Source organism: Plectropomus leopardus, chromosome 10 (assembly GCF_026936395.1).
Source record: "Plectropomus leopardus strain MGB_pleo_1.0 chromosome 10, ASM2693639v1, whole genome shotgun sequence".
Classification (NCBI taxonomy): domain Eukaryota; kingdom Metazoa; phylum Chordata; class Actinopteri; order Perciformes; family Serranidae; genus Plectropomus; species Plectropomus leopardus.
Genome location: NC_142185.1, coordinates 17,437,120 through 17,451,363, shown reverse-complemented (window position 1 = coordinate 17,451,363; position 14,244 = coordinate 17,437,120). Strand labels below are relative to the sequence as shown.

Below are 14,244 nucleotides of genomic sequence, written 5' to 3'. Positions count from 1 at the left end.
ATTGTGTTTTCCAGCCATTCATAACATTATAAATTTGAAAGAAAAAAAGAATTATGGTTCAAATATAAGTATTTTGATTTGCATTAAGAGAAATCTTAGCAACTTTGAAAAATGATATGTGTTCTCACTACCACTGCTGTGAAATTAATAAATATAAAACATTTTCTCAACTCTGTAAGATGTCAACTTCGTCACACCTCACCTCTGACATCCATTATGTATGCTTTTTAAGAAAAAAAACAGAATCACCGGGAGGTTGGCCCATTACAAGTTTTAACAGTCAAGACTTGGATCTGTTAAAATCTATTTCCCGACCTCATCTGAGACCCAAAAAAGTAAGGTTTTGTCCCAATTTCCAAGAATGAGTGAAATGAATGAAATATAAGTAGGTATAAGATGGCTGTGGAGCAGCCTACACGCTTCCCCTAAATTTTGGAAGTTTGACCCTCTCAGACAGATGTCCAGCTCTCTTGAAACTCAGTTATTACCTTCAATATAACCATGGTGATAAAATAAAACAAACTGTCTTAATGCTTCATTTCAACCATGCCTCCAGCCGCTAACTGGTGTACATTACTGTGCACACAACATGCAAAATGAGACTATATAATGACAGAGTAGGAGATGGAGGTCAATGTAAGCACAGTGTGGCGTCTGGGTCAACAGCACGCTCTGGCTGGCGGTTAGCGGTCGATGCTGGTGGTGACTTTGCTCTCTCTGGGTTACCTTTTCTATGAGATCCAGACACTCTGCGTTATCCATCCAGTCTATGGCCTCCCACTGGATTCCCTCCCTGTCAGGACACACACACCATGTATATATATAAACATAAACAACTAGGGAGACACAATGGCTGTATTGTCCAACATGAGCATGTGATGAAATGAGCCATGTCCAAGCTGCTGGCCCATTTTACAAGAAAACAACTGTCTGGGGGAGAAACTGAGCCAATTCCAAGCCTCTGGCAGTTTGCCTGCATCCCTGTCAGGAGGCCCAACCCCCATCCCCAGCACTATCTGTCTGTGGGACAGTCTCCAGCACACGAAATGTCTTGTTTTGTTTTCAATGTATCCAACAGCACACAAGCCTAATCTGAAGAAATATAGTACGTCACTCAATTGTTTGGATGTGACAAAAATCTTTACCTGTTGTACTCCAGCTGTTCCAGTGAGAAGATGTGCTTGTTGAAATACTCCTGGAGTTTCTCGTTGGCGTAGTTGATGTTAAACTGTTCAAACCGGTTCACCTACAGGAGGGAAGAGCAAAATTTAAAAGCAAGTTCTGTGGCTTAAAGATCCCCCTCAGATATGTATGAAGATGTGCAAAAATACTCTGCTTTGATTATTACGTTTTCACCACAGAAAAGTTCAATTTCCTGATGAAAAATTCTTAAAATTACATCTACACAGTCCACCTCACTGAAAAATCAAGAGTACTACCTCAGTATGCAAATGTGTTTTTTTACCTCTTTTATGTCATAGAAAAGTCCATTCTCGGTGTTTGTGTGCAAGAATTTCTCACATCACACTTGTTTACATTGCAGAGGTGGGACCGAGGCTTTCTTTTGTATTAGGGAGCTAAAAAAAATAATTCCCCCAACTACGTTCCAAGCAGAGAGAACCTGTTAAATTTTGGTACGCACATGTCTCTATGGGTCTACTTGAGATTAATATAAAAAATGTTTTCAGTAATTTCAGTCCTGCAGCAGACTTCAACATTGCCACTGCTCTTGAGATTCATCAGAAGCAAGCAAACATCCACAAAAGACAGGAAAATGTTAACAAGCATGATGCCACTGACTACAGCAACATGAAAAGACGGGTAAAGCATGTCAAAGGCAGTGAAGAGGTGGCCCCGCATTGGCGTGTCGACCACATTGTAGATCTAGATTTGGACAATCAGCTTTCTCCATAAAGGATTGTGAACCCTGAGAGCCAATACCAACTGAATCAAATTAATTCCAGATATAAAATCTTTTACAACAGAGGTTAAGTGCTGGCTCACACCAACCAGAGCTGTACCCATCTTTAGTTAGTTGTTAGCAAATTACCAAGGTGTATTAGTGCATGTTTATGATACTGCATTATACATGTAAAAGCTCAACCAGGGACAAGAGTTGAAAATTAGCTCTAGTAATAAACTCTCTGTACAGCACATCAGTTTTATGCTCTGTACTGAAATTATGTTAAATTGCATCGCCCCTATCAGATAAAATAAATCTAATTTAACTATTAAAGCAGTGCCTGTACTGTTTCACATGTCATCAGAAAATTCAACTGACATGTTTGTAAATCCGGTGCAGAGAAGTATATGACATCACCTTTATGAGCACGCCCATGCGAAACCAGCAGGAAGAGCACAGACACAAGGAAATACTCAAATCTTTCACATGAGATAACTAAATCTCTTAAAACTCTGAGAGGACATTTTGTGTATTTGAAGAACCCAGTAGCTCATACACAGAAACTGAGTTAAGGGAAATAGTTTGTTGTGTAAGGCTAAAATTAGACGAGTGAACTTTCACCTCAAAGTTCTCAAAGCCGAAGATGTCCAGGATGCCGATGGACTTGAAGTTGTCTTTGCCTTTGATCTTCTGGTTGATCCTCATTATGATCCAGGAGAAACATTGAGAGTAAAGTGCCATGGCAACCGAGTCCCGCGAGTCCACCGCCTGCGAATCATGACACAAAGAGACCAGCGTCACCATGGATACCAAAGGTGAAATAAATAATGAGAGAGGAAACTTGGCAGACTGCATCTTAAACACCACATTCACTACATCACCATATACATGTCATTAGTTCTATCTGATGGCGATTGAAGTCGTTAAAAACAATGATGTGTTTGATTGTGACGAGGTGTGTGTGAGGCCCTCAGTTGTGCGTGTGCCCATAAAACAAATAGTGGTTTGGAGACAAAAGGTGTGTTGTGTCAGCGTCCGTCTGCAGGCAGCAGGTAAGACTACAATAGACAGTGCGGATTATCACCTACATATCTTAAGACTGACGCGCTGCAGGCAGTATTTGTTGTTACAGTTATAAAATCAAGTGAAAACAAAGACAAATACATAAACATACACAAAACACAAACACAAATTGTTCTGATTTCCTTCAAAAACATGAGAAGGCAATGAGCGACGGAAAAGAAATGACAAGTAGATTTCCTGAAAATTACCAATAAATAAGTAAATAAAATACAAAACAGAAATGTAAAAAAAAAAAAAAAATGACATAACCTCAAAAAATACCATGAAAATTATAATACCATTGAAAAATAGATAATTTATTCAAAGATATTCATGTGACAATTATAAATATAGTTTTCTGGACATTTTTTTTTAAATAACTTTCCAAATCTAATTTATTACAATTTGTGCTGATAAGTCTTGTGAAGTTGCTCATTGCCTTTTTGCCCCATGTTTTTGAAAGAAATCAAGCGAATCTGCTCAGGGTTAAAAGTATAAAATACTTGTGAAAGGTGTCGGATTGCAGCGCAAGAAAGAAAGGTGTCAATCCAAGTTTGAAAGGGTTAACCTGCACCATGAAATGACACCTAACTGTACATTGTTATACCTTTTTCTCACAAGCTCCAGAAAGACAGAGCATAAATTGTAATTGTTTCAAATTAGCGTCGATTCAACTTCTCTGTAATTGATGAGGCAGCTGTTAAATTTGTCACAAACTCTGCTAATTTCCACAACCAAGTTGAACAAATGTGTAAATCTATTTCACCGTCTGACCCAGCTCCTATTCTCTCCAGCTGCCGTGAAGTCGGCCTTCCAGCCAGACACCATCCGTGTGCGAGTATAAAAAGCTTGAGCTTGCCAGCTACACTTCCTCCACAAGCATTGTGCTTAAATTGAAAACAAAACAAGAGTGTGGCGGTGTGTACTGTATTTGGGGGCAACAATGCTCCTGGGCTTTTGAGTAATCCATCATGCCCCGTCACCTCTTGCAACCAGCGGGTGTGAACAGAGTGCTGGTGGCTCCAGGATCTCCGTCACAGGGGTGAGAAGAATGGCTGTTTGTCCAGGATGAGGGGTGGGAGGGGAGAGGGGGGCCTAGTGCAGGCAGTCGTGGGGTGGGTGACCCCTGGCCACTGTGAGAAGAAGTCATTCTTACCGACTCCAGGACTGGAATAATGAACTCTATTAAGAGACAAGCTGCTTCAAAGGCCAGGCTGAACAAGCAGCGGCAGGGTGACAGCACAAGGTCTTTGTCTGTTCATGAAAAGCTTACTTGTGACTTTCGTGTCACTGTGATAATAGTAAAGGTCCGTTCTGCATATGCACTGATATTTATGCGCATGAGTGGGCTGGAAGTTTGAGCTCAGCCAAAATAGGATTGTGTCATGCGTCAGAATGTTCTTTTGGCGTATGGTGAAAGGGATAACAGCAGATGAAGACTTGTGAAATATTCACATTAATTACAGACATTTGAAGCAGAAAGAAAGTTATTACGCCAACGTTTTGGTGCCTGGCTGCGCTGCCTCCAGAGGAGAAGACTCTCACTTCACCCTCAGTCATTGGCTCTATTGTGCTTTTGACTCAGATCACTATCACGATGGCTTTATTGTGCCAGGAATCTGGCAGACAAAAAGCAGGAAATGGCTGGGAGTCACGCAAGGGATCTGGAGAGGCATGTGGGGGAGAAAGGCTCTGTGTGTGTGTGTGTGTGTCACCGGGACAGGGGAGGGAGAGGGGGCAACAAACAGGCATCTACTGTGTGTTTCAGTGTCTCTACTTCAAGGAAAACAGACAGAGCAGACATCGGAACAATCCCTGAAATCTGTGATATAATGGAGCGGTGTGATTCCTGAAACGAGGCTGGATGTGTTGTTACCTGCTCCACCGTGAGGGGTGAGCAGATCTCCTCTCCTCTGAGGATCATGGAGCGCTGGGTCAACACCTCTGACAGCTGGAAGGAGTCCAGGCCGAGCAGCTCGCTGACGTTACTGACAACTGCAACACACATGTACACTAATGTATAAGATGTGGTGTTCATATAACATTCAGGTGTCTCCTATTGATGTCAAACAACAGACGCAACATATAGACTGTGATCCTATACGGTCTATAGGAAACTCTACTCTGCTGGCTGGGTTGTAGTTCTCTGCAGTTACTGTAGTTCACCGGTTTGTTGGAAAAGAGGTCAGACACAGCGAACAAAGGAGCCTTGAGCTCATGTTACAGCCTGTTCAGAGCTCTGTCTGCGAGTGCAATGTCAGTCAAACTCAGGGGCATGAGGAGTACAGCGGAGTGGTCCAACGTCACTGATGAGCTAATCATCTGCATAAGAAAAATGTGGTTTTCTGCAATAAATTCCAGTAGAAAAAACTGGACATTTGGGTTGGGCCTTGCAAAATGTTCCTATTATTTCCCTTAAATAGCATTAAATATGAAATATTTCCACCCTGTTAAATAAACCTCATATGCATTTTGAATCTAGCACTTCAAGCTGTTGTTTTCAACATTTCCTTAAATTAACATCATCTAAACTTTGTTATGTTCAACTCATGAGAGTAAAATTGTTGTTTTTTTCTTAATATGGTTCCCAAAGCAGAGACTCTTAGGTAAGCACTGTGTTCTCACGATTCAACATTAGAGTTGCATTGATAATTCGTTTAGTTTTCAACTGTTAAATTAATCACTCACTACCTTGATAATCGATTGATCAGTTTGAGTGATTTTTTAATGAAAAAAAGGTCAAATTTCTGTTATTCCAGCTTTTTAAATGTGAATATATATTTTGGTTACTTCTCTATAACAGTAACTGAATATCTTTGGATTATGGACAAAACCAGACATTTGAGGACGTCATCTTGGGCTTTGTGAAACACTGATGAACTTTTTTTTTTTTTACCATTTTTACCATTTTCTGACATTTTATTGATCAAACACCTAATCAATTAATCGAGAAACTAATCAACAGATTAATCAACAATGGAAATAATAGTTAGTTACAGCCCTAATAAACATGCTTTGGTTTTTCCAAGGTGGTAAGTAGTTACTGAGACACATTCATTCATTTAAAATTTCATAGAAAGAAAGAAATATGTCATAGAAATAACTATGTCATGTGGTACTATTTATAGGTAAAATACGAATTTTATTGGAAGAACTAATCCTTTTAAACTCAGAAAGATATCAGTTGATTCTTCATTTAAAAGGTAAAATAACTTCATTAATCCCACACCGGGGAAATTTTCTTTTTAAAGCAGCTCAACGGTCAAAAGTAAAGAAAAAGAAAAAAAGTCACTGAGTAATGAATAAAAGTGAAAAGCAATAAAAAACACAGCAAAAGTGAAGTGTAATAATATCAAAGTACAACTAAACTACTAAACATGCTGATACTACAGGAAACCTCAATATATGCTGAATTGAATGCTTATCTTCTGGCACATTTAACCATTTTGTGGTGTTTATCTGGCCTGCCGTGCACAGAGTAACAGACTGTGCACAGCAAACTAATTATATATAATTAGTATCAGTTTTTACTGGAAAGCTTCCTCTGAAATTATTAAGAAACCACACTGTAATTGCAGAGATTAAACATACCTGGAATTTAAAAAAATTGCTAATCAGTCACCTTCTAAGTTTTAGCAGACTGTGGATGTGTAAAACAGGTTTGTCAGGATCAATCTCACACACTTTGTGTCATAGATCTGTGGTATATTATTCTCTCATTTCTTCTCTTACCCCCTTTGGACGTGATCTGAGCTCCACCCGCAGTCATGAATTCAATGTTGCCCATCTGGAGGACAGCAGACAGCAACTTAAACACGTCTCTGATCTCCTCCTCAGTGAACTCCATCACTTTGAGGGCCTCCTGCAAACACAACACACACAAAGTTAGATCACGTCACTCTAATGACACTAAAAACACACGAGACCCATTCTGGAGAAACCTAATTGTCTTTTTCCTTGGAGCAATAAAACACTTACATGGACATAATTTAAACTGTGCTTTCACAGCCAGCATGACACAATTAAAAAACATGTTTCCCAGAGGCCCATGTTCTCTGAAAGCCTGTCTGGTAAGGTGGCATTATACGCCTGATAAAGACTTGTGGCGCCATCTGGGGGTAAAACAAAACAATCACACAGACGAGAAATCCCGCCTTCTCATCCGGTCCTCACCATCACACTGTTAAAGAGCTGCTGGTCATCCAGACTGTTGTCCTGCACGCAGCCGGACTGACTCAGGTAGTGATACGCCTCGGGACCCTCAGACAGGAGGTACATGTCTGCAACAGAGATAAATGAAGGTTATTTCTAAAACAGCAGCAACCATATGTCACAACGTAATAATTTTGTTGCACATTTTGTTGCTAACCTCAGCCCTTTCCTGTGAAAACAAACCAAGAAAAGTTTGCTCTTTCATGGGCTCTTTCAATTTTTGATTAGCTTTTCTATATATTTATTTCATTGATTTTTCCAAATTTTTGATTAGCTGAGTATTGTTAAATATTTAACATTTCCTGTACGTAAATGTACATTCTCATGTACGTACTGTATCTGCACAGGTAAAAGTTGTATATAGTGTATATGGATTTGCATATTTCATATTTTTTATTTAATCTAATTTGTATTTTTTTTTATATCTTATCCATTTTTGCACTCAAATCACCTCTGCTGTAATGTGTGAATTTCCCCTGAATGTGATTAGTAAAGGTTTATTTTATCTTATCTTATCTTATCTTTAGAGCTACCTTACGCAGACAAGAATGAATCGGGAGTTGGTGTCCACTTTCGTTGACAAGAGTGTCTGCATACAGTAACCAATAACTCCTGCACAGAGCACCTCTAAACTCTAAAAACCAACCTCTGTGGTCTCTGTCGGCCCCCGCCAACAGAGAGTAGAAGATGTGGTAGTTTCTCTCTCCAGGATTCTGTCGAACCACGCGGTTCTTGAAGAAGGGAGGTGGTGAAACGAAATAATTAAAAGTATTTCTTAAGTAAATTGATTTTGCTAATGAAACAAACAACTTGCCGATGCCAGTCGGTGCTGCTGAATGTTTCAACACAAACTTACCTTTTCCAGCAAATCTGATGATTGAAAGTCAAGGAGAACGATTAAATCTTAGACTTAGACCAAATTTACAGATTATTTCCTCTGGAAACAGACACCGTGGATGTGTGATTTCTCTACAGCGTGTCTCACTGAACCACTGAAGGATACAATCAATGATACAGCCTCCCTGAATGTTTCCGTTCTGGGAAAAGTGGAGCTGTATAAACTTCCCAAAGCGACTGGAATTATTGTTGTAAACGGTCTTAGCGTTCCCGAAGGCTTCCATGATGGGACTGCAGACAGAAGAAAGCAATCAAACATGTAAAATAATCTACCAACAAAACCTTTTTTAACATATACAGACTGTCCATCACTGTGTGTGTCAATTAAGATGTTTATCCAGATGCAGATTTTGTGCAATCTGAGCAAAAGCGTGCACTCGCACAGCATTTTCTAATTTGTCATAAATTTTGACTGGTATACTCTCGCCATACTCTCTTTATACAGCTTCAGTGGCTCCAAAATGTTTGATATTTAAATGAAATTCAGTATATTGATCAATATTGTGGCCCCAAAGAGCCACTGATCAAATAGGCCATTTTTTCTGCTGTTTTTCTGGGAATGTTTGTAACTTGTGAGGGTCAAAACTGTGTTTTAGAGATTCTACCAGAGTGTAATTTTGGTGTAAACTCTGTTAATCATTGCAAAGAAATACATTTCTATGTCACAAGGATGAAATCCACAAGCAACGTGATGCATTACAACAAATGTCAGAAATTTTCAGAACATCACAGTACAGAACAGATCTTAAACACAGCTTACTATTAAAAGCATTATGGTCAGAGGTCGGGGTTTAAATGGTACCTGCTCTGGACAAGAGCCTGCTCCACCCTGGTGGTCCTCTCTGACAGAGGAGTAGCTGCAGAATTTTGACTCATCACTGAGAGAAACTTCAGCAGCAGCTTGGTGCTCTCAGTCTTCCCAGCACCGCTCTCCCCGCTGACGACACAAAGTCAGACAGAGAAGGACGGACATAAATGGATTAATCAACTTATTCCTAATGTTCATGATGAGTTTAGAAAGTCTATATGTTCACTTTTTCAGAGCCAGAACTGGTTAATTAGTTTCATGCTGCTTCCGACAATTTTGTAATAATGTGAGTCTTTTTTAATCAAATGTGGATGCTCACCTAATGAGAACGCACTGGCTGTCATGTCTCTTCCACAGGCAGCGGTAACACTCATTGGCCACGGCAAAGATGTGAGGAGGCAGCTCCCCCATCTGGTGTTTGCTGTACAGATCGACTGCAGTGCCGTCGTACAGGCCTGATATCTGCTTGTAGGGATTTACAGCTGCCAGGATCGAACCTATGTTTGTCTGAGGGAAACGAAACAGCAGACAGAGGTACAAGAGAGGAAGAAGAGATGAGACTAGACACAGAATATTAGTGAAGGATGACAGAATACACATGGTTTTACCCCTTGTCGACACATAAACCTTTGTAAGATTTACAGTATAATTACTTAACACTACCAGTTCAAGTAGATTCACCCACTTTCCTGTGACACAGTACCTGTAGCCAGTAATACTCTTAAACTACTGCATATGGCCTAGTTTACACTGAGGCTGGTAGTATTTTCAGATCCATTCCTCCTACCCTGTTAATGCGCTTTGGGGAAAGTTCGTAACAAAAGTGTGTTTGTGGGTCATCTTTCCACAACGATATCGTTCTGCAGACAGACTGGTGCAAATTCTCTGAGATTAGATTAGGAGATAGGATTTCGAAAACACAGTTACCATGTGACTTTGGGCAATGATTGTTTTAATAAAGCCCGAGTAGTGTTTCAAGCAGTGAAAATAATCCTGCGAGTGGGACAGGGTCATACAAATACATCTGAAATCTTGCATTGTTAAACAGGGTCCCTACAGCTTAAGGCAAGGTAGATTTAAGACTTTTTAATGCCATGTATTTAATTTATTAAGTTTAAGACCAGTTTTCTAATATCCAAAATTGAAGGACAATTTCACTTTTGCCCAAATGTTTATTGTAACACAAAGCATGGCTTTTTTTGTCCAGTGAAAAGGTTAGATTCTCTATGTCAAATGTTGAAAAAAAACCAACCCTTTTTTATAGTACAACACAATGAACATATTATGTTATCACAAAAGTATTTATTTAGTTTCCCAACAGAAGTGGGACATCTAGCATTTCAGTTATCTGGGAAATTTTGTGTTTCTCAATTCTGGAATCCTGGATTCTGGATTCCCATCATGATGCCTTTAAGAAAAGGGATTTATTATATTTTCTGACAAAAAAACAGATGTTACCAATTATTTTGGAGATTTTTAGAATGCAATGTTTTTTAAAAAGCCATTTCTGAGCATTTTTAAGACTTTTAAAAGATTAAATAAGGTAAATTTAACACCAATTAAGGCCTTATTTTTAGCTTCATGAATTCAGTGCCTTTTAAGACTTTATAAGGATCCACAGGAGGCCTGGTTAGAGGAAAATCCACCTCTGAATACTCCTTAGTGCATTCCAGGGAGTTATCTGCATTTTTGAAAGTGTTGTTATTCAGTATTGTTATCTTAACTCTGTCTAGCTTGCTTCTGCTTAACTTAGTTGTGTTTATTTTCTACAAGCCCAAAAAACAGTGTGTAAACTTATTTTACTCATCTGTGCAGTTTAAACATGCACTAGACAGTGCAATCGAAGTAGTTATTGCACAGTAACAGCAAGAATGTTAAAGAAAACATCTACTCCACAGGGACGCCAGCGGCCAGTGTTACTGTCTTTGAGTTGTGGATTGAGTTTTAAAGCTCATATGAAACTGATATAAGAAGACATAAGAAACATAGTGGTACCAGGTACATCACGCTAGATTGTCAGGAAGAGGGTTAAATTGTCCTTTAAAGGTAGGCTGAATTTTGGCAAGAAAATAAATGGTGTGGGCATTTTCACAGGGTCCCTCAAACTCTAACTTGAAGATTCAGTATTTGAATGAAAATGGATTTTATAAGTCTCTCCTTTCGGGTTTTTCTCATATAGCACAAATGTGTTATTTTTGCCCACGTATTTAATATTTCTGCATACTTGGGTCCCTTAACAATTTATGTGTGATAATGAGCTATTTACCTCTTCGACAAATACAGCCCTTATGAAACTTTACATCCACAAATTGGAGACCTCTGGCCCTCTGAGGGAGGGTTATTAACTGAAAGGGGGTTTCTGAGTAGTTTCCCATCCAGTCCTTAAGAAATGCAATTTTACATAAATTTCCACAGATCAAACGTTCATCAAACTGATCAACCCAAAAAGTGATGCAACAGCTTAGGAGACTTAGGAGAGCATGTGAATGGCACCGTTTAATTTCATTATTATGTTCTAAGCTCTTCTACACTTTCAGTGTGTATTTTTCAAACAATTCCCCAGTTTTCAGATGATGTGTACCACTTTTATGTGGCATAAACTCTTGAACTACTATCTCCATATAAAGATTTACTGTTTCCCAAACACAAAACTGGGTCTACGGTGGGAATGGGGGAAGTTCAAGAGGTTAAAAAATGACACCAAAAATTTGCATTTCTGGTTGATGTTGTTGATGGTTTGACATTTGCTTCACTTTGAAATCTCAATCTCGCTGCGCTGAGCATCCCAGTTCCTAAAAATATTTAAGAATAACTGCTAACAAGACAATGGAAGCATAGGTTGCAGGTACTATCATGGTGGCACACAGCAAATGTGCTCACAGATTAAGGCAGCGCGGTGGGCTTACATAGATGTTGTCTTTCTGGTAGCGCAGTAAGAGGTTGTGCATGATGGCACCCTCATGCAGCTCTGCCAGTGTGGACATGTCCTCTACTCCATGGATGCTGGTGGGGTGCATCGGGTACACCGTCTCTCTGTTCAGCTCTGCCTTCTGTAGGTAGATCACCTGGAACAACACACACACATCCAGAAAGTTAGCTTTCACAATCCTGTACATCAGAACTTAAATCATGTAAACTAGCAGCCTGCACAGCTTGAACATTTAGCACCTGGGGGGCATGAATCATGTGCATTATTAACTTAAGGGTACAAAATGTATCACTTTTTACCAGTGAGTACTGGCAATTGTTAGGGTAAATTACAACATACAGTTAGCAGACTGTAATGATATCTGTTTTATTTTATCATCTGGTGACTGTTTACTACGAAGTGTCTGGAAATAGCAAAAAGAAGGAAATTACAATTTCCCAAACATTTGGTTTTCAATAATATACAATATACAGGATTGGAATCAGATAATGTTGTAGATATAGTACATTTATCTTTTTTCTTTTTACAGATTCAGGCTTCCCTTGGGGTTTTTTTTTCATGTTTTTATAAATCAGATGTTTTTTTCATCAATACAGAAGTTCAGCTTCAGCATAGCATGTACAGAAAAAAAGGTCTTAATTTTAATTTTATGAATTGTGATTTGAGTATTTTTTATTTAATTTTTATTTATTGGTGCAAAAAAATAACAGTGGTGGCTTAAATGGTACAACAATGATGGGGGGGGTACTGAAATAATGACACAGCTGATTGGTAACAGCAAGGAAATTAATGAAAAATAATGAAATAATTAAAGCTGATATTTTGGTGTGTGTATTGTAGTATGGATTCAGGCTTTTCACCAAGAAACTGTGATAAGCACCACAGATCCCTGGCACATCTTGTCACATGATCAATGTAATCGGTAGATGATGGCTTACCGGCAGCCACACTCATGAAGTACATGACCTCTGCTGTATGATTTACTGCCTGCATTGCAATTATCAAAACAGTTGGCAATTAACGATTCAGTTAATCATCATATCATTTCAATATACTATTGTCAAGGTGAACTGCTTCTTAAAATCTTTAATTCTACAGAGGCAACAACTTCATGCTGACTTATCCCATCACAGCTGACAGCAGACAGCCAGAGGCCTCCAGTACACTCACCACAGCCTCTGGGTCTGAACAAAACGGGTGCAAAAGGAGTGCAGGCAAACAAGTTTACACAGATCTGAATCTGACTCTTCCGCTGCAACCATGGCACATGCATGCATGAACGACAGGCAGATTCCAGTGATGATACAGAAATAACTGAGGTCAAAATGACAGATTGAGTCCCTGATGTGCGCCTGTCTGTGCCTGCTGCCAACATACCTGACAGTTAGAGAGCCCCCTGTCTGACTCATGCCTGGACTTCTCGCCGTGATTTGTTCGATTCACTTGTACAAAACATCTCTCACCATCTCGCATTCCTGCAAAAAGGCCAATCAGATGCAGCAGTAGAGTGTTACTTACTTATTATGTGTACATACCTTTTTCCTCTATGTACATACTTATTTTATTTTATTACTTATTTATTGTTATTTGTTATTGTATAATTGTGTTATTGTAAAATTGTGTTATTGTTATTTTCTTTGTTACATTCCACTTTCTCTTTTTCATGCTGCTGTAACATTTGAAATTTCCCCCAATGGGGGATCAATAAAGGAATATTCTATTCTATTCTATTCTATTCTAACGTGATGACTGGAGATGTCTTTGTCTTGGCATTCGAGGCCCTTTTTTTTGAAATCGATCAAAAGAGAGCTGGTTGTAAAGACGGACTAATGAATAAGAGGAACCAGTGTCTCTGCAGTGGCAGTGAAAACAGGAAAACAGTCTTATAAACCAACATGGATCCACAGAGAGCCTCACAGACTTTCTGTCTGTCAGAACGCTAATGGAAGAGACGTGAGATAAGAGAACAGACAGACTACCGCTGTGTTGGTCACTTGCTGGGAAGATGTGTTTAGATCAATACTGATGGACAAGGAGCTGAGGGGTTGTGGTGTCCCAGAGCATTTCTGCTGGCTCTTCTGGCATATTCAAATGTGTTCCAATTGGGAACACTGGTTTTCACAGTATTGCTGAGTCGGCACAGAAAGGCGGCTGGGAGCAGCTGCTGATCGGGGGTAGACGAAGCTTTGAATGGTATTCATGGACTACCGAATCTGCATGAATCCTCCTACAAACTCAAACCGTTAAATTGATTATTTTGCCATATACTGAGCCAAGCTTAGTCAGCTTCTGGTTAATAAAACAGAAGAAGGAGCCTTTTACATCTACAAAGGGAGAGAGTCCTTTTCCAAGGAGTCTGCAATGTTGTTCTACAGTGGCCCAGAGCGGACAATTCAAACACTGGCTCTAGACAGGGCCATTTGTGTTTTATTG

At 39.4% G+C, this 14,244-nt stretch overlaps 1 protein-coding gene across 1 annotated transcript in view; it reads right to left on the bottom strand.

The window, feature by feature from the left end:
• myo10l3 (myosin X, like 3) overlaps nucleotides 1–14,244 on the bottom strand; it is a 72,884-nt gene that overhangs the window by 30,960 nt on the left and 27,680 nt on the right. Inside the window, exons 3-14 of the mRNA XM_042494647.2 lie at nucleotides 11,789–11,947; nucleotides 9,202–9,389; nucleotides 8,877–9,011; nucleotides 8,181–8,305; nucleotides 8,034–8,047; nucleotides 7,824–7,908; nucleotides 7,139–7,245; nucleotides 6,698–6,827; nucleotides 4,842–4,960; nucleotides 2,525–2,671; nucleotides 1,146–1,246; nucleotides 727–793 (exon numbers count right to left, since the gene is read on the bottom strand). Of these exons, the coding sequence (XP_042350581.2) occupies nucleotides 727–793; nucleotides 1,146–1,246; nucleotides 2,525–2,671; nucleotides 4,842–4,960; nucleotides 6,698–6,827; nucleotides 7,139–7,245; nucleotides 7,824–7,908; nucleotides 8,034–8,047; nucleotides 8,181–8,305; nucleotides 8,877–9,011; nucleotides 9,202–9,389; nucleotides 11,789–11,947 (1,377 nt within the window). The remainder of the gene's footprint in view (nucleotides 1–726; nucleotides 794–1,145; nucleotides 1,247–2,524; nucleotides 2,672–4,841; nucleotides 4,961–6,697; nucleotides 6,828–7,138; nucleotides 7,246–7,823; nucleotides 7,909–8,033; nucleotides 8,048–8,180; nucleotides 8,306–8,876; nucleotides 9,012–9,201; nucleotides 9,390–11,788; nucleotides 11,948–14,244) is intronic.